Source organism: Lonchura striata, chromosome 9, assembly GCF_046129695.1.
Source record: "Lonchura striata isolate bLonStr1 chromosome 9, bLonStr1.mat, whole genome shotgun sequence".
NCBI lineage: Eukaryota > Metazoa > Chordata > Aves > Passeriformes > Estrildidae > Lonchura > Lonchura striata.
In genome coordinates, this window is record NC_134611.1 from 2,869,063 (window position 1) to 2,887,811 (window position 18,749).

At 43.2% G+C, this 18,749-nt stretch overlaps 1 protein-coding gene across 5 annotated transcripts in view; it reads right to left on the minus strand.

Annotated features, from left to right (window-relative positions):
• RASAL2 (RAS protein activator like 2) overlaps positions 1-18,749 on the minus strand; it is a 162,572-nt gene that overhangs the window by 66,709 nt on the left and 77,114 nt on the right. For all 5 annotated transcript variants that reach the window (XM_021545899.3, XM_021545896.3, XM_077785289.1 and 2 more), the window contains 2 exons: positions 14,518-14,645; positions 7,432-7,555 (listed from right to left, as the gene is read on the minus strand). In XM_021545899.3, coding sequence (XP_021401574.1) covers positions 7,432-7,555; positions 14,518-14,645 — 252 coding nt within the window. The remainder of the gene's footprint in view (positions 1-7,431; positions 7,556-14,517; positions 14,646-18,749) is intronic.

The following is an 18,749-nucleotide window of genomic DNA, read 5'->3' on the forward strand; positions in this document are numbered from 1 at the left end:
TGGCAGGTTGATAAAACTCTCAGTACCTGCTTAGGCCATGGCTCCACTCCTACTGTGAGAGCACTGGCTCCATCAAAGCCAACACAGAGAGCAGCTCTGTATTACACCCAAGCTCCTCTAACTCCAGGCTGCTGCTGGGGATAATCTGGAACATCTCCCAGGTCAGATTCCAAGCCAACCCATCACCACAACAAGGATGTGAGCGTGACTGCGCTGCGTGAGGCCAAATCAATCGCCCTGGCAAGCGACAGAAGCAACACCCAGGAGGGTGGGAGAGCAGGGAGACAGGAATGTGCACATCCCTGCACAGCAGAGACAGCTTTGTGCACTGCATTTCAAACTAACTGCACCTCATCCAATCTCATAAATACCTGCATTTTTGAGAATCAATTTATAGTAAACCGATAAACTGATCAACGGCTAATTCTGTAAACCAATACCCAACTCTGAACCAGATCAGTACGTTTAAGTTTAGCTCAACAGTCCAAATTAACTCTAGACAAGAAAAGGAAATTCAGGCAGTAGGAAGGAAGGCTAATTTTCCATTAAGTGTGAAGTCAGTTGTTACTGATGGGAAAAAGGTAAGTATACATGGCTGGGTGAAGTGTAATTACTTTTTGCCACAAGATAAATAACTAGAAAAGTGAAGCTACAAAATTGAACAATCCACAATGAGTTCATGTATGATTTAAGGTAGATTTCTCTAAAGAATTTCATAAATATTTTTTTATTGCTCTTCTTGAGAAAACAAAGGAAAATCACAGGGTCCTTCATAACAAACCAAGGTTTGGTTAGAACGCAAGCAACAAATCTGCCCCAGATGGCCCAAGAGCCACCAGTTCTGAGAAATTACCACCTTACACAACATGCTGTCCTTACAGAGTGTTCTTTATACTCTTAACATAAAATTCAAAAATCTCTAAAGTGATTGTTTTTTGTGTGTGCTCTGGAAGCAGCAGGTAGGGATGTAATATATATTTCCAAGAGAAAAAAAAAAAAAGCACCCTAATGGATTATGTATCTATATTAGAAAGCTGAGATTATGTGTTCTTACCCTTTATCTCTGCCTTAAAAAGGTTTAAGATCTAAACAGATAAAATTTGCTTCATGATGAAACTCAGCTTTCAGCACAGATGATCTATGTGCAGGGGAATAAAGTTTCAGCTGCATTCAGAAGAAACCAAAATCCTTTGGCTTCGCTTGCGTTATAGAAGAAGAAAGATAGCAGCTTGGCAATTTGCTGTATACAAATAAGTCCAATTGCCCAGGGGAATGTCACTGAGATCCAGGCATCCTGTTTGTTACATCCAGCCTCCCTGGAGTTAGCTTTAATTTCAAGCAGAATTGTCTAAACTCTTCATCCTTCCAAGGCAGGCAAATTGCACTGTACATTGTCCAAATTTCACATTACTTCAGGGCTTTTCCCAAAGTTTCCTAACCTCTTTTGTGGATGCAAAAGATAGCAGGGCACTTTTCACACAGTAGATGTTTCCTTCTGTAGCCTGTAAAGATGTCCTGGATTTCACAGGAGTTTTTTAAAAGGCAATTCAGGGTTTGTATGCATTTGCATTTTGGGATAGACCATGATGGGTAAACAATACCATCTAAAGACTTAAAAGTTTTAGAATTTCAGTTGATCTTGGCATAGTTACACTCCCTACTCCTCATACCCAAGTCACAGCACAAAGAGATCGTGACCCAAGGCACCAGACAGTGAAGCAGGCAAAGGCTGTGGTTGTCAGCAAAGCCTTGTTTGTGTAATTACATGAACCAAAGGCTTCAGATCCCAGCTTGCTAAAGGCTCCCACACATGGGTTCTGGCAACTTTGGCAGGTCTGGGCTGAAGGGAAGCAGAGAACAGAGCCATGGGGCTCAAAATGCATGGGACCACCTGCAGCCTGTGGAAACACCTCGTGGTGTCACATCCCCCAGGGTGCAGAACCCTGATCCCTGTCCCAACCTCAGTCAAGCATCACCTTGCAGCTGCTGGAGGCACTGCAATTGAGGTTTGTGATACAAAGCACAGATCCAAAAGAAAAATAAAAATCCCCAGCCACTCACTGAGGCTTGCTAAATTACATGATAAAGGGAACTGGCAGCAAGGCATCTAATTCTCCGGGGTCTGCAGAAAGGAGGATGGGAATCTCTTGCAGTTACACACACACAAACAGGCTCGTGCAAGCCCAGGTTGGGCAAACCCAGAGAGCTGCAAACATGTCAAGTCAGCACATCTGAATCCATCTTTCTGCCAGAGGTACTGCCAAACACAGCCCTCAGTCTGAGGGCTAAACCCAAGCGCTGTTTTGTATCCCTGCCATGCATAACAGTTGACAGTAGATGGGTATTTTGCACATGGCAGCAGGGTGAAAAAGCAGACAGTGCTACTGGGAAAATTACTTCACCAAGACACATCATAGATACCTACAGATGAGATAGAGGGAGCTGTGATGTGCAATTTTCATCCTTAATTTTCTAACAGATACTCTTTGTAGGCCAAGCTGAGTGGTGGAAGGTGAAGGACAGCCCTCTTGTTGGCACACAGTTTTCTTAGAAGCTACAGGAATTCCATTATATCAAATTCCTGCATATCTCCTAAATAAATCTTTGGTGAACATAAAAATCTTTCCTGAGTGTAAAAACTGGTGCATTGCAGATTCTTCCATTGAGCAGGTCACAAACAACCTTTTTGCTCCGAAACAAACCGTCTCCCTCTCCCCACCTCTAAAACTAGTAACCCTTTCCAGGTATTTACCTTATTTTTTCTTTCATCACAAATACTCATTCCAGATGGAATATACAGAAAGCAAAGCTCATTTAGTTGTAAACAACTTTGTCTTAGAAAAAGAAATTATTAAAATCACCCCAGGAATCATTTTAGCTTTTGTCTGCTTTCTCCTGCCAGGTTTTTACCTGAAGGAAGAGCATGGGCTGGGTATTAGAGCAATCCTCCCCAGGCAGGAGGGCTCAGCAGAGACTTGCAGGAACTGTTCTAAGAGGTACACAGCATGCAGCAGTGAAACCAGATGCTGCTTAACTCATTTTCTGTTGCTCACTCCAATTCCAAACCCCCTGGATTTTGAGAAGAGCACAGAGGCAGGATTTCTGCCCAGCTAACTGCTCCACTGCTAGCAATGCAATTTAGGCCTGGCATCAAAACAGATCAGAGCTTCATTCTCAATGCTAGTGACTCAAGGTGAGGCAAAACTAAAATCTGCAAGGGGCAGCTTCACCTCTGACCTCCTTTCAGCAACCTTTTTCTCAGAGATGCATATTCAGACTGAAAAAAAGCAGGGTTAACTTGTTTCAACAAGTGAAACAGTATTTTTTTTTCTTCTTGGATGATTTCACCTCCAAATATAAAAAGAAGATTTATTTGCATCACTATTAGCCTTTCCAGCAATCAGAGAATCTCAAAAATGCTTCCTAATGATGTTCTTTCCCAATACTTGAAAATTTTAAAAAACAACAGCAACAAAGACCAGACCCCCGAGCCTTCCCTCACTTTCAGTTCCTTCTGATATTTTCACATATGCAGGCAAAAAAAAATCTCTTATTAATGTCACAAAGCTGCCAGAATCCAAACTTTTGCTGTGTAGTCTCCTTAACAACTTTCATTTAGAGTGAGCAGGTGGCAAGAAGGAAGCAGAGCAAGAGAAAAGACAATTATTTTGGGAAAGGAAGTGGTAACTGCTACTAGCTTGTCAAACAGCATGAATGGTGGAAATCTGAATCATGCTTTTACTGGATGAATGGGCTAATTCCAACACACTGCTATAAACAACGATCCTTTAAAAGGATGTAATCTCCCTAACAGGAAAAAATACACCTGTTAGAAAAAGAGCAGGATCTGAAGCAGAAATGGAGGCAAAACAGAGATGGACCAGCTTGAGTTCCTCTTCCTGTGACATTTATGTGCTGGTCTCCAGGGCCTGCATCACACTTTGTAACAGAATTACCCCATTGCAAATAACACTTGAAAGAAGGTTAGAAGCTGTCAAGTTGGAGTTAGGAAGAAATTACAGCTACATTTTTAGCTTTCTTGAATGGAGGCTCCTCTGACTAAGTGCTGCCAAGATGAAACCCTAGCAAGTAAATGACATATTTAGTGTGCCTGTTCACTCACAGAGGTATTACTACAGTGATAGGGATTGTGCACCAAGGAAATTTTATGGCATATATTTAACTGATGGGTTGCTGACACAACTTGGTGTACAGTGGATCTTCCAGACAGGAATTAAGAATCTCAGCATTAGCACAACCTCTCCACTGCCTGCAAGCAGAGGGCAAGCTTCTAAGCTAGCAGCAGATGCTGAGTGCCTGTGAAGTTACAATTTTTAAATGATCTTATTAGTTTTCACTGTTTGAACAAGTCACTTTCTAGGTGGGTGCTTTTTGTCCCGTGTCTGCCTGTCCGGCCTTCATTTGAGGGTGACCACAGTGGTTTCTGCCTGCACAGAAGGGATGGCTCAGCTGCTCTTCTGGCAGCTGCTGAACCAACACAAATTACAGCTTGCTGTACTGAAGTATGTGGAAATTGGTGTCTATCTTAGTACATGGGACTGCAACCACAGTGGTGCAGCAGCTGCCTCCCAAACAGCTGAGCCAACCCTGCAGCAAGGGGGAAAAATGAAAGAGATGGCGAGAATGACTTCAGCAGCCCTTGGGTGAAGCACACTTGACTTTATGCTGAACTTTGGGGAGCTACACATCTCTGGCTTCCATTTCTCAGATGTAACGTGGGTAGTTTCTCTCCCACACACTTCCCAGGCATGGTGCTACACGGATATGTGCATAATTCTGTAAAGAATGCCACAGAAATCTGCAGAATGGGTGCTACAGCTGATTATGCAAAGCCCTTGAAGAAGACATACTGTTCCACTTGCTCCATTAACAAAAATATTCTCATACAAGTTATAACTTTATGGCTACAAATGAAAAAGAGCCCCATCACCTTACACATCCTTTTTCATTTTTAATAAATAAATCTATTAATTAGTAAATCACAAGAGAGGTATGGCAAGCTTACTTAGAGCAAACACTATTGCTATGCCTTCACCTCTGCACTAGAGCCATTCCTAAGGAGCTCTTCTGCAAAGAGTAATTTCAGATATCAGTGTCAGATGGGAGGTCTGCAGTTGCCATGTTATCCACATGCTTCCCTGGGACAAGCTTGATATTCTTATCAGCTCTGCATAGCAATTTCTCTACCAGATACTGCAGCTGCCTCTGCTGTGCCTTTCAGCTTTTGGTGTCCACTCCAAAGCTATTTTAGTGCAGTTGTTATCTGTCCTGCTTGTGATATGTCCTGGCCACCACCATCTGCTTCTTTCTCTGTACAAAGATGTGCAATGGTTCCCTTCACTAATGTGTCCTCTGGCTCAGCATCTTGACATAAAGTTATTCCCACTGCTTGCTATCAACCCACTTTTTTCATTAGCAGGAATTCTGTAATCATGACAAGAGACATTTTTAACTAGGATGTGAGAACAAGGGAACTGCCTAGGGCACTGCAAAGTGAGATTATATATGACCTTCCCCCCACTCTCATCCATACTCACAGAAAGGGCACTGCTCAATTTTTTTCCTCCCCATTGCATGCCCAGTTCCTTTGCCTACACACTCTGTGATATCTGTATTCACTACAGTTGTAGCTCTTACGTGGAGAAGACCATGTAGATATCTCGTATTTTAATATATTCTTGTCAGGCATATATCAAATAACACACTATAAGATGCCACTTGCATCTAAAACTGAAGCAAAATATACAGCAAGGCAGATACCAAATAGCAGAGTCATCCATTCTCTATGGCCCTCAAGAAAAATCAAGAATGTTACAAGGTTCCATTTAAAAACCTAGCACTGGGATTTCCAGCTATTGAGATGCTCAGAGAAGTCTAGAAAATCTACTCATTTTTGCACATGGTATAGAATAAGAAGAAGGCATTTAAATCTTAGATTTTTAAAGGTCTTTCTAGTTTGTGAAGGTATAAATATTCATTGCCTGCTGCAGACTGGCTGCAATATAATTCTTTATTCACATCACTAGCCATATACCTGGAGTAAGTATTTTGCCTACAACACAATGTAAACATGATTAATACCAGGCTTAGTTCCAAACAAGAATGAACATTTATTCATATGGCAAAACAAAATTATCATATAGAGGTGCATTTGGAATGCCACAAACAAATCCAGCCAGGGCTCTTTTCATGTTGCTCATCTCAAAGAATTTTGCAGTTTTCCCTCTTAAATACCCAACTTAACCCTGTTTATTTTCAGACTTCCAATCTTAATCTAAGACATAAAAAAGAACCTTATCTGCCTTCCTCAAATAAGGAAGAATTAAACAGTCCTATTGACAAGTACAAATAAATATACAGTTCAATGTGTTAATTAACTATCTACAAGGATGGGATTTTCCTTACTTGTGTGCAATATACTTGCAAAATGAAATACTTAGTAAAAAAAAAAAAACTAGCTGAGTCTGTGAAATGCAAAATACCTTATCTGCTCTTTACCTTGGATAGCAGCTATCAAGGCTGCTTTACTATTTACAGATGCATGTTTATTCCTCATAGCTACTTCCCCAGGAGTGATATTTTTCACAGCTGAACCAGGGAAGAACTGCTCCTAAGTCTCACCAGCCTAAGTGAAGAAAAGCTTCTTGCGTAGGCTGGCAAGTGAAAGAAGAGCTCATCTGTGTGTGAGAAGGAAGTGGTTGCTGCCTCTTCCTTTTTTTTTTCCCCAGAAGAGATGGAATGATGCTCTTTATGCAGCCACAGGTGGGGTGGAAAAGAGGGGGAACAGAGCCAAACCTGGACTTGGGGAACCACTGCAACAGAGCCTTTGTCTGTCCTTTTTAATACCTATCTTTGCTTTTGCTTTGCCTAAATTTCAACACGGATAATTATAGCCAACAGCAGGCAGACGGCTGCTTCTTTTAGGAATGGCACCCTGAACAGGCATGAGGTAAGCTACAGAAAAACCTGTTATTCGGTGCTTGTTGTGAAAACATGAAGCAAAGGAAATTCCAGAGGTAAGGTAAAACATAACCAACTAACAGTTCTAAACCAGCATGAACCACTTAGAGCCATCCACAAGAGCTGCATTCCTACTGATCCGCATCCAGCAGCTCTCCCCTTTTAATTTCAGGGCTACCTAGTGAGTTTAAAAACACAGCCACAAAGCTCCCTGTGGGCCATGCTCCTCCAGCAGCATCCCATAACCATCTCCCTGATATTTGGATAAATCCTGGTGTTTGGCAGTCACTTTGCTGGAGGCACTTACACACAACGCCTGGGCTGCGCAACCTCCACATCCTGTGGTGGTACCCACCTAGCCAGGCTGCTCTGTCAGGGTGCTGCACTCGGAGAGCTCGCAGCTCAACTGTTTGATTGATTGATTGATTGATGTCTCATGGTTTTTCTTACCTAGTTGGGCGGCCCCCTCTGCCGGGTACTCGGGGAACTGGCCCTCGGAGGGGACGCTGACCGTGCGGCGCAGGCAGCGCCCGCGGGAAGCATCCTGCGGCTCCGGGATCCCTTCTGTAGGCACCTGCAGAAAAACCATGCCAACAGCTGTTAACTCGGCACCAGGCCACGCTGTTTAATATGCCACCTTGATAGGGGACTTCATTATCTGCTGATAGCTCTTGGGCATAGTTTGGCATTTGTGGCTTCAACACAAAATTCCAGAGGCTTCCCGGGAAAGCGCAGCGGCGGCGAAGAGCACGCTCAGCCCAGCGATGGGCACGAGCAGTTGCCAGCAGCCTCTGACCCCCCGACTAACAAAGCACTCCTGCCTTTCCAAACTGCTTCCCCAGTGCCAGACCACGGCTGCTTCCACGCTGGCAAAGTCAGGCAGAGGCTGCTGCTAAGATGGTTCCAGGCAAAACTTTGAGAAAACAAAACTTGCGACAGCTACCTGGTGGACAAAGGCGCTGTACAGGCAGAGAGCCTCCTCCAAAGATGGAGACCACTGAGCAGCATGCTGATGGACATGGCCCAGCAGCTCCTGGCATGGTCAGGGAGTAGCTGAGCTCAGGATTGGTGAACCACTGGATTCGTGGTCACTACAACCCAGAGACGTGCCACCTGCAGCCACGCAGGCAACTGTGCTGCTCGGTACTGGCCACCATGTCTTCTCTGGGGGTCACCACAGCTCTTGGTGCCTGTTACAATCCTGAAAACTGTGGCTGGGTGGGGCTCCTCTGAACCTTCCACCAGCTGGAAGAAACCTCAGGGATGAGGGACATTTAGCACCCAGGGACTTGAGGAGGCACAAACCATCTCAGTGCACTTTTGATGAGGACTGGTTCTAACAGTACAACTGCAGTACACGTAGCATGGCAATTTCTTTTTGTATGGCTACATAACACACAGCTGGCACCTAAAGAAATAGAAGCCCCTGCCTATTTCCTGTGCTGCTTATCCTTTCATATCTTCCATCAACTCTGAAAAATGAGTATTAATAGCAAACAAAAAGTTATCATTCATTTGCACTGAAGGTTGTAAAAGATCTCAGAGACATTGCATTATTTAGAAACAGGCTGCATACTACAATGGCTCTCAAAACTAGTTCTGGCATTTCCTGATTACTAAGCACTTAACATTCTCTTAAGGTATTTTTTTAATGCTTTACTATTCTGGTCTAATTGTCTCCTTCAAACAGTGCCCATTTTCCAAAACAAGTTTCCCAAACTCCTGGTCCTTATTCTGATCAGACTATTGTCTTCTCTGGTGATTCTTATGGCTGTCTAAGCTCTTCTGCAAAAGCACGTTGGTAAATTAAACAGAGACTAATTTTGTTAGTTTATGCCACGTATGTTCAACCAAATTCACATATTAAACTTTCAGTTCTCATCTGGAGGTTCTATTTAGTCTTAATCCCTTCTAAACATGCTCCTGATCCTCTGCTTCTCCCAATTTCTTTCAGAGAATTTTTTGGTGGGATGCTGTGAGCCAGACTTCCAGATCAGCTATTACCAGTCATACCACACACCTGCTTCAGCACCCCTTAAACCCCTGCCACACTCCTGTCACAGTGAACTCATTGCCTCTACACCCACTGCTTGCTCGAGACCAATACAGCTACTGCAGCATTGATTTCCCCACTAAAGTAACTCAAAAAGTTACCCTTAAGTCTGACTTAAAAATGCTTTGTTATTTACAGTAAAACTTCTACAAAACCACAGTCTTGACTTATATTGACAAAAAGAACTAACGCTAAGACTGCAGGACCAGTGTTTATTGCTTAGCATGAGACCAGCCTGCTCTAAAAAAATACAGCTTTGTGAACAAGTAAAACCAGCTTGGTCAGCAGCTCTGCATCTCTTGGGACTGGGCACATTTTAAACACTTCTATAAAGTGCTCTGTGGTCAGACAATGGATTTATGGATGGGGAGGCACCAAAACACAAGGAAGTGCACAAATAAATATCATGTGAAGACCAAGGTGGACATCTGCAACCTTTCCAACCACTCCTCAGCCCCCACCAGTCCAGCAGGCAGCTCAGCAAAAGACTGAAGGGAATGACAGAGCCTTGCAGAGTCAGGACTCTAATGGTGATTCAGTCTTTCAGCTATTTTTTCCCCTATTCAGCTTTATCCTCTTCTTTCCCTGTTGAGAGTTCACCAACCTGTGAATTCTTTGACTCTGAACTGACATGCTGAAGCTGCTGGTTCAGGACTGGGATCTGAGCAGTGTTAATTCTGTGATACAAAGGTACACAGGGACAGTCCAGATGCTGATCATTTTAGCAATCTTAATTTTCATCACAGGTCACGTTTCCATGACAAATTTCACAATTTAATGAGGATGGGTTCAGAACTCAGACTCTAAATCTTTGAACAGCATCCCAGCTCACCTGCCACTGAACATACTTTTTAAATATAAGAAGTCTGTATTGAGGATTTCTAGCAGTTTGATGATGAGGGAATTTCAGAAGAAATAGGAGTAAGAGCTTTCCAAGCATTAAAAAAAAAAACAGATGAAGAAAGAAGTCTTCATTGCAGATTAGAAAGAGTGGTTCAAGACAAACTTGAGAATTTGCAAACTCTTCTGATCTAACAGTCAGAAAGTTTGGAATCATGTCAAGTTAAGTAATTAATTTTAATTTTTACCTTTCTTCAGAAAGTTAGAAGCTAACTAAAATTTTGACATGGAAATCCACTTAAAAATGTTGACAGCAAACATTTATCTGAGCTTTTAGAAATTAAATAATTAAACTTGCTTGGGAATTAATCTTACCTTATGGCTGGGTTCAGCTTTGACAAACTTATTTACAGGTGAAACATGTTTGCTGTAAGACCCCCACTGTGACAACTCCTTTGAAGAGGGCAGTGAGATCTGGGAAGAGCTTCCCCTAGGGCCCCATGCAGCAGTGTTTGCTCCCTTGGGATCACCACTGTGATCACCATACTGGTGTCAGTCACAGGAGATGGAAGAGTAGGAAAACTCATCCCAGGTGTGCTGCTGCTGCTGGCCTCTGTCACCAGCACCAGTGAGCAGTAGATCTTGTCACAGTTCATGCAGGTCTTTGCTATCCTTTGCCCTTGATTAAAAATCAACTTCTAAATAAGAAGAAAGATGATGTTTGGGTGCAGGAAAGGGAAAAAGAAGAGTCTAACACAGTGAAAAATGTTGTTCATCTTCATTTCCAAGTGAACACAAGACTAAAACATTCTGCAGGACTGCAGCCAAGTTGCTGACAAAGCCCAACTAAAAAAGCAGCCCAAAGCAAGGTGCAGCCATTTGTCATTTCCCTCCAAGTGGAAGTGCTGTGCACAGTGTTGTGTGCCTGGAACCACTCCTCATGAACACTCATTCCCTTTCCCTGTTTTAAATGGCTCTGACTTTACAGACATATCTACTGTGCCCTCACAGCTCCTCCCACCTGATGGAACAGGTTTCCCAGAGCAGAAGAAAACATCTACACCTTCCAGCCAGGAGAAACTCTTCCTTTTAGAAGAAATACCTGATTTGTGTGGGCATCAATCTAGGCCTGTTTTCCTTGTCTTGGAAAATGCTGTTAAATATTATCACACTGTGTAATAATTGCACACCTCCTGTCACTCAGGACTCCTTATTTGCCAAGTCATCTCCCACGTTCCTACAGGGATTAATTTTTTTTCTATTTAATTTTTAGGCATTGAACTCTTCCTTTCATTAATAATTTTCATTCTTCAGTCTCACCTATTCTCATTTTATGAAGTTGACAAGGTGTCAAGTAATTAATGTTTTTCTACACTACACAAGGTGATACTGCCAGACTATTTTTGTCTAAGTAATTACAGATATCTTTGGATCAAGTTGCACTTCAAAAGGCCTCTGATTTTCAACCTACTCCTGCTGTGCACAAAATTTCTCTTGCATATACCTCATTCAAACTGCCTTGACAATAAATCCATAGTGGTGGGACACTATGAGAAATTAGTTCTCTACTACACTGTTTATTTCTGTACTATTCTCTTGGTCTTAAAAATCTGCAATTCATAATGCTGTATTTTAGCAGCACTAACTGAAAAAACCCCAAATTTAGCATTATAAGTGAAACAGTGGAGAATTCTTGTTTATGTTTTTACTTTCTAACTTGGACACACACACTGCGGAAGAATATTACAAAGCAGTATAAACACACATTTCTTTTCCCTTCCAGACTCACACAGGCCAAGCTTCTTGGATTTTATTCCACAAAGTAACAAAGCAGATGGACAGAGAATAAAATAAGAGGTTTCAGACTTACACCTTTCAGTTTATGTCAGCCTTGCAATGATTCAAGTACTCCTGATGTCTCAGGGTTGAGCTTTCATATTTTCCAGATTCTGTTCTATATTAATAGGTAACTCTGAACTTTATATAAAGTATTAGCAAGTTCTCTTCAGAGTTTAATTAGACAAAACAATCATTTTCCAGCCCCAGAACCAAGGACACCATTGCAGCTTCAGGCCCAAAAAGTAAAAACGACAGCGAATTAAGGAGAGCAAACTGAGAGGATGGAACTGCATAACCTGAAGCTGTAAATGGACAATTAACCCCAATATGGAAATGGACCAAAACTTACAAAAGTGTGAAAACTCATGGGATCCATCGTGGGTGTAGCCTCAGCCAGGCTCTTGTACTGCCCAAGGTGTATCCTGTGAACACCTTTTAATAAATCCCTACTTTATTCCATAACACTGCCTAGCCTCTGTCCCAGGGAGCCTCTCCAGGCATCCATCACTCCCTCTGGGCTGCAAGGGCACTCTGCTGTTGCCATTTCTTCCTTCTTCCCCCACACCCTCTCACTCACTGGTGGGTATCCCTCTGTCCTGAGCATTGTTTCCAAGATCCTCCTCAGCACCCCAAAGGAATTCTGCCCTGCTCGTTCTATCAGTAATGACCATGTTCAGAGCAGGAATCTCTCCTGCCCCTCCTGCCTATCACCTAGTTTGAGTCAACAAAACGCTTCCTCCAGCAGCACCTTTCCAATAATTTTACTCTGAACATAATCTTCATTTTTTTCTTAAAGTAACCTCCCTCTTCTTTGTTCACCTGGTCTTTGCTTAGGCTCCCTGCACTTGTGGTCCCACCCAGGATCTTTTTATGATTCCCCTTATACAGACTTTTCCATCATCATGCTCTTAACAAGCATCTCGCCCCACTGCTGCCTTAGGCCTTTGTGCACTCCTGTTTCTGGATCACATTTCATGAAGCCTCTTTCAACTCTGAATGACTTGCCAAGAAAAATTTAACTGTGTTGCCTCCCCTCCCTTTTCTCAGGAAGATTGTAAAGGGATACTCCTAGCTCAGAAAAATTATAAGAAAGTGTAAATCCAGAGTATCAGTTCCATGTCTCTCTCCGGACTGGCAGCTCTAAATGTTGTGTGTTTCTGTAGGGGACTGTGTGTCCAGACTCAGAAGCCAGACTAAACCAACCCCTTATTTTCCTACTGAACACCCATGGCTCTGCAAAGAGTTCCCTTTTTCCTTTCATTTCACAGTAGTCACAAATTACTTGAAAATCAGAATGGCAAATCTGACTCGAGCTACAGGCTTCTGAAACAAATCCCATTATCAGCATGTGGAGTCACACCTGCACCAAAGGCATGTCTGCTTGGCCCATCTGCGAGCAGCATTTCCCAAAAGAAGCTATTTCCCATCGTGGTAGGGCAGGAAGATCCCTTTGAAAGCACACTGCAAGAATCTACACTACTGTTTACACTACTGAGGTTATTGCTACACTTAAGCCTCAGGCCCTCTATAGTCTATATGGAATTTCCTCAGCTTCTGACAAAAACCAGAGTGTATTTAAACATAGAATATAATGATGTGATACATTGGACTTCACACATTTACTCCTCAGAATCTAGTCAAAAGCCTCATATTACTCCCAGCAAAATACTTTCAGCTGTCTGTGGTAGGAGAAATAAGACCTCCTAAGTGCATGATTACCACCTTCAGGTAACTATTTGTGATACAAGCCAGTGTTGTTTCAATTACATTTCCTAATGAGATGTATCCTTTTGTCCAGCTATGCTGGTACAGGACTGTTTTAGAAATGATTCTCACATCTCCTTAAATTTCTTTAGTGTATACTTCAATTCCTCAGGTGTCAGTCCTGTCAGACTAGAAAAGGAATTACATAGTAAACAAATACCATTAAATGGGCCTTCCATTTTGCCTGCGTTTGATCACCTCTCCCACACATCAGCATTAAAGCTGGTCCCTTCTAATAACTCAAGTCCTTCTCTAAACCATTTCCTCCCACTCTCCCTATGCAAGGCAATATTTCATTGCAAATAAACCTGAGGACAGCTGACTAATATTTTGTTCCACACCAGAAACAGGTCTCACTCTCAGGCTGTAACAGCCGTATACAGAAGCTTCAAAAGAATCAAGAAAAACCACAAAAATTGGGATCATTGCCAAATATAAGAAACTGTGGTATTAGACTAAAACTCATGGATAAAAAGCCTTCACTTTTCCCTATCGTTATGCCTGCACTGACATCAAGAGGCAGGTTTACACACCTGTGGTGGCTCTACCTACCATTAAAAGAAGTAGTAACATAGGAAGACACGGTGGCAGACAAACACAGGCTGCAGAACTCCAGGAGGGAGTTTGAACTTTGGCTGCTGTCACCTTTTCTGTGCCAGCTGGATTATAACTGTGTGCACCACCCCATTCACACACAGGATAGCTTAGCTCCCCTTTTCATGGAATGGGAAGGGCTTGGAAGGGACCTTAAAGATCACCTTATCCCAATTCCCTGCTATGGGCAGGGACACCTCCCACCAAACCAGGTTGCTCAATCCTTATCCAGCTTGGCCTTGGACATCTACAACCTCCCTGGGCAGCCTGTTCCAGTGTCTCATCAATCTGGCAGTAAAGAATTTCTTTTTAAATTCCCTTTGACCTGTTGCACGTTTCAAAGGATTTGTGAGCGAAGTAAAGGGGAGATGAAGAAAGCTGCCCTCTCCTCTTACCAATAAGAGCCAAAGGGCAGATACTGAGGCACCAACACGAGCTTGTCTCACCTCCTTCTCCCTGTTGAGCAGCACCAGCTGGCTGTCTGTCAGAATGCAGTATTTCCTCTCCCATGTTGTCATCTCAGTGTAGGGGGACTGGCCACAGGACAGTCTGTGGGTGGGTGGTCCTTTCACATCTGGCAACAGAAAACCACAACATCGTTAGCACGTGGCATTAACCACCTTCTTTGCTTTCACAGTTCTGCAGTGAGATCTGAACCAAAACTGCACTCTGTGCTGAGTGGGGTCTGTTTCAGCATTTTAAAAGGTGAAATGGGAGTCCTGGGAGGCACCCATATGCTACGAATATTTATTTACTTATAGCATGGCTTACAGAAATGGCAATACCAGAGATGAATATGAATGTCTTTGTCAAAGGCTGAAATATATTGAAAAAACCAAAAGCTCTTATGAAAACTTAATCTTCCTTCCACTCCTTTCTCAAAGGGGTAAGGCCCTAAATGTACTCTGAATCTTAATAAAGTGGATTATTTGAGACTAAGGATAGAGAGATATAGGAAGACAGGGATCAAGGAAGGCAGGCTTGAAGAAGGGAAGGAAAAATTCAAAGGGATGGGCATTTAATTGAGAAGAGCTTACTAGCACCTTTTGTTGGGGAACCTACTTGATGAAATTGTGCATTTTCATTTAGCCACAGACACTACAGCGACAAAAACTCATACTTGAAAAAAAACCCCAAACCACCCCCCAAAAAACAACAAACCAAACCATAACACATCTTGTTTGGTTTCCGGTCCTGATCTATTAAAATTTATTTTGAAATCAATTTCCCACAAGTTTCTCACAATTGAGCTGTATATGACATTGTGCCTGTCACAACAAGGTCCCTTCCAACCCAAACCCTTCTAGGATTCTATGATTCATCTCTTTACAAAGTTTTGCTATTAACTTCTGATTGCTTTATAAGATTAAGTTTCATTTTTCTCTTGCACTCTGGTTCTATAAAATTTGCTTACAGTGATCTAAAAAATCACCCATTCTCAGTGTAGACACTGTAAATCCCTCAGGTCCCAAGGGTCTAAAACAGACACTGCAAAAATCAAGGGACTTCCTGCACAGGAGTTCAGGACCTCCTTGAGCTGTTTCAGGAGTGAAGTGAGTGTTGAAACCCGAAATGTTTTGTAGCACTACCTGCCTTTTAGCACACCTAGCAGCATGCACAGAGATAACACAGCTGCTTCTCGTAGCTTCTCCCCAGCATCACCACTAGAGGCCAGCGAATCCTCAATCACCCAGCACCTTCCAGGGAGAGCCAGCCCAAAGACTAAGGAACCCCTCCAACCTGCTTCCCTCCTTGCAAACCCTGCTCCTGCCCCCTCTTTATCAAAAACGCTGCAGCATCTCCATGCTCTTCTCCTGCAGCATCTTCATGCTCTCTTCCTGCAGCTTTGCCTCTGCATTGCAAGGGATGTGTCAGCTTCTAGAGCCAGACTTGGAAGATGGCTTTCAGTGCCTTTTTCAGCCTCATATTGCATCAGGAGTTTTGTGATTGTTCAGCAAAGTGCTTGGAACAGGCAACCTTTAAGCAAGAAAAAGGAGAGGGCTGCATGGCTCCTACTGCTCTGAATAACAAAGAAGGGCACCTTTGTGCTCTTAAACAGGTAAAATAATTCAGGGAAGAAGCTGAGATGCAGAATCAGATTACACACTGTTACTTCTGATACAACTCAGTTTGTGAGAGTGACAACAAATCCTGTGTGTCTCAAAATTGCCCAAAACTCTATTTAAGCATAAAGATAATTAAGGGAAACCACCATAAGCTCTGTGAAGCAAAAGTGCATTTGTGCAAACTCCCAGGGCACAACAGACTCTACCACAAGTTATGTATTAGTCCATTTTACAGACATGAACCCTCCAGGTAGATTTTTGGCATAACTGCAACTCACATTTATCACGGTGTCCAACCAAAAACCAAACCAGATGTAAAATAAAACCACTGGTGCTCCTGCTATGACCCTGGCTTCCCAAGCAGCACATGAGCCCTACCTCTGCCTAAGCATGACAAACCTGACAGAGAGTAGAGGAGAAGGACGAAGCCATGAGCTTCTGGTATGAGTCTGCAACAGAAATGGGAAGATGAGAGCTCTGGTGATCTGGTCTCCTGGATAAGGAAAGCACGTGATAAATCAGCAGGGGGAAAAAAGGATGAAGGCGTGCGTGCTCTGTCCTGCTGATGTGGGTGGGCTGGCAGTGAGTGCCTCCAGCTGCTGCACTGAGCAGTAACCAAGGAAGCTGCATTTGGAACTGCTGGTAAACTTTCTGATGGCAAAAGAAAACCCTCCTGGGCCGTCAGCTCCAACGCAGAATCTACAGTCACGACTTGCCCAGCCCCAAAAGATCTTTGTGTTATAATTTCTTCTAACTACAGGCCTTGGCAGGATACCATCCGACTGATCCATGGGCTGCACAAAGGAATTAAAGAACAGAACGACTTCTTCCACTGCAATAACAACTCCAGGACTTAACTGAGTCATCAGGCACTGTGAGCCAGCCATGGCTCTGTTGCCAAGTGGGTTGGCTACGTCAGAACAGCTTTCCACAGGCTGCTGGCAGAGTGACATGCCATGTCCGTGTCTGGAGCTGTCAGTCACCCCTAGAGAACACCACAGTGGTAACATTTTGTGTTTGCATCCTTTTGAACACAAGTCGGGGCACAGCCCAGCACCCCTGCAAGCCTGACCATGTGCTCTCTTCAGCAGGCTGGTTTTCCAGAGCACTGGACCCCATAACTCCAGTCCTCCCCTCAGGCTGATGCTGAGAGCACGTGGCAAACTCCACGGATGTGGAACGCGTGTTCCCAGAAAACTCACAGCAACAAGCACCCCAGAGTAGCTTTGGTGCATCAGTCTCACCTATTTAAATTATTTCTCAGCTCGCCCTCCTGCATGGCTGATATCTTTGGAGCCTCTCACAACAGCTGTGACTTCAAAATTTATACTGAAGTATGTTACCAGTTTAGACAGAAGACTCTCTGGGACTTTGCACAGTATCACATACACGCTTGGTCGCCTCACAAACCCTGTTCTGCTTTCCGGTGCTCTTCATCTTCGGTTTTCATTTTACATTCTTGGCTCCAGCTTTTCACATGCATGCAATAAAACCCACCAACCTCTTCCACTAGAGCCCCATAAAACTAATTAAGCACCATGCTTTGAATTGCTATAGAAGTGAATTTCAAAAAGTCCACGTGTAATGAGGAACACTGAATCTTTTGGGAACGAGTGCAGGTCAGGATTGTCCTTTTTAACTGTGGGGCTACTCTCTGTCAGCTCACACAGCAAGGCTTGAGCTTTGGAGATGAATGATCCCTCACTGGTAAATGCAACTTTAGACAGGAGCTAGAGAAGAGATCAGAGAGGTGCATCTGAAAGCTCTGAGTTTGCAGATGTTACATGTGGGATGGGCTCAGGCAGCCACACACCTAAATAGGCAAGTTCTGGTGACAGAAGATTTCTCTTGGGTCTGGTGCAATCCCTTCATTCTGCAGCACTACAATGAGGCATTCAAGTAAGCAGATCAGCAAGTCTAAACATAGGATTAAAGGTCAGGCCTTATGCGCCTTCAAATGCTAATATCAGTTAAGTAACAGCTTGGAAAAAATCCCCTTCTTGGTACATCCCTGCCACTGCCTTCTGCCACATCGGACATTGCTGAAGACTGGAAACTGTGTTGTTTTTCCTCAGGGCTCTGAAATGCCACTAGCCATGTTATAAATATCCACAAAGCTCCCTTTCTTTCAGTCAGATGACAACTTGTACCTTATTATTCTTGAAGTACAGGGCTTATTTTTAAATAAGGGAAAAATAGAGGGGCAGTGATTCCATAATCACATATCAACAACAGAAGTGTTGAGTGGTACAGGGCGAGGAAACATGGAAAGCAGCAGCAGCCAGTGCCAAGCTAATCCCCACAGACAGAGTTAAGACATCTCAGGAAAACTCATGGCAGTTTAGTAGTATTTATGGAGCAGAGCAGTTCTATCAGATGGGAACATTTCTGAAAGCTTCCATTGCAAACATGCAACGATTATTTTCCTTAAAATTTCAAATGTGTTCATGAGTGGAGAGTATTTTCCAAAAAGCAGGCAATGGGCAGAATCATAAAATTATTTCCAAGAGATAATGGGTGCTTCAGTGTCTTTTAGTCCCCAACAGCTCTCCTACAACCAGAAAAGAGGCATCTTCTCTCCTCAGAGCTAGTGAAAAGGACAGAATTACCAG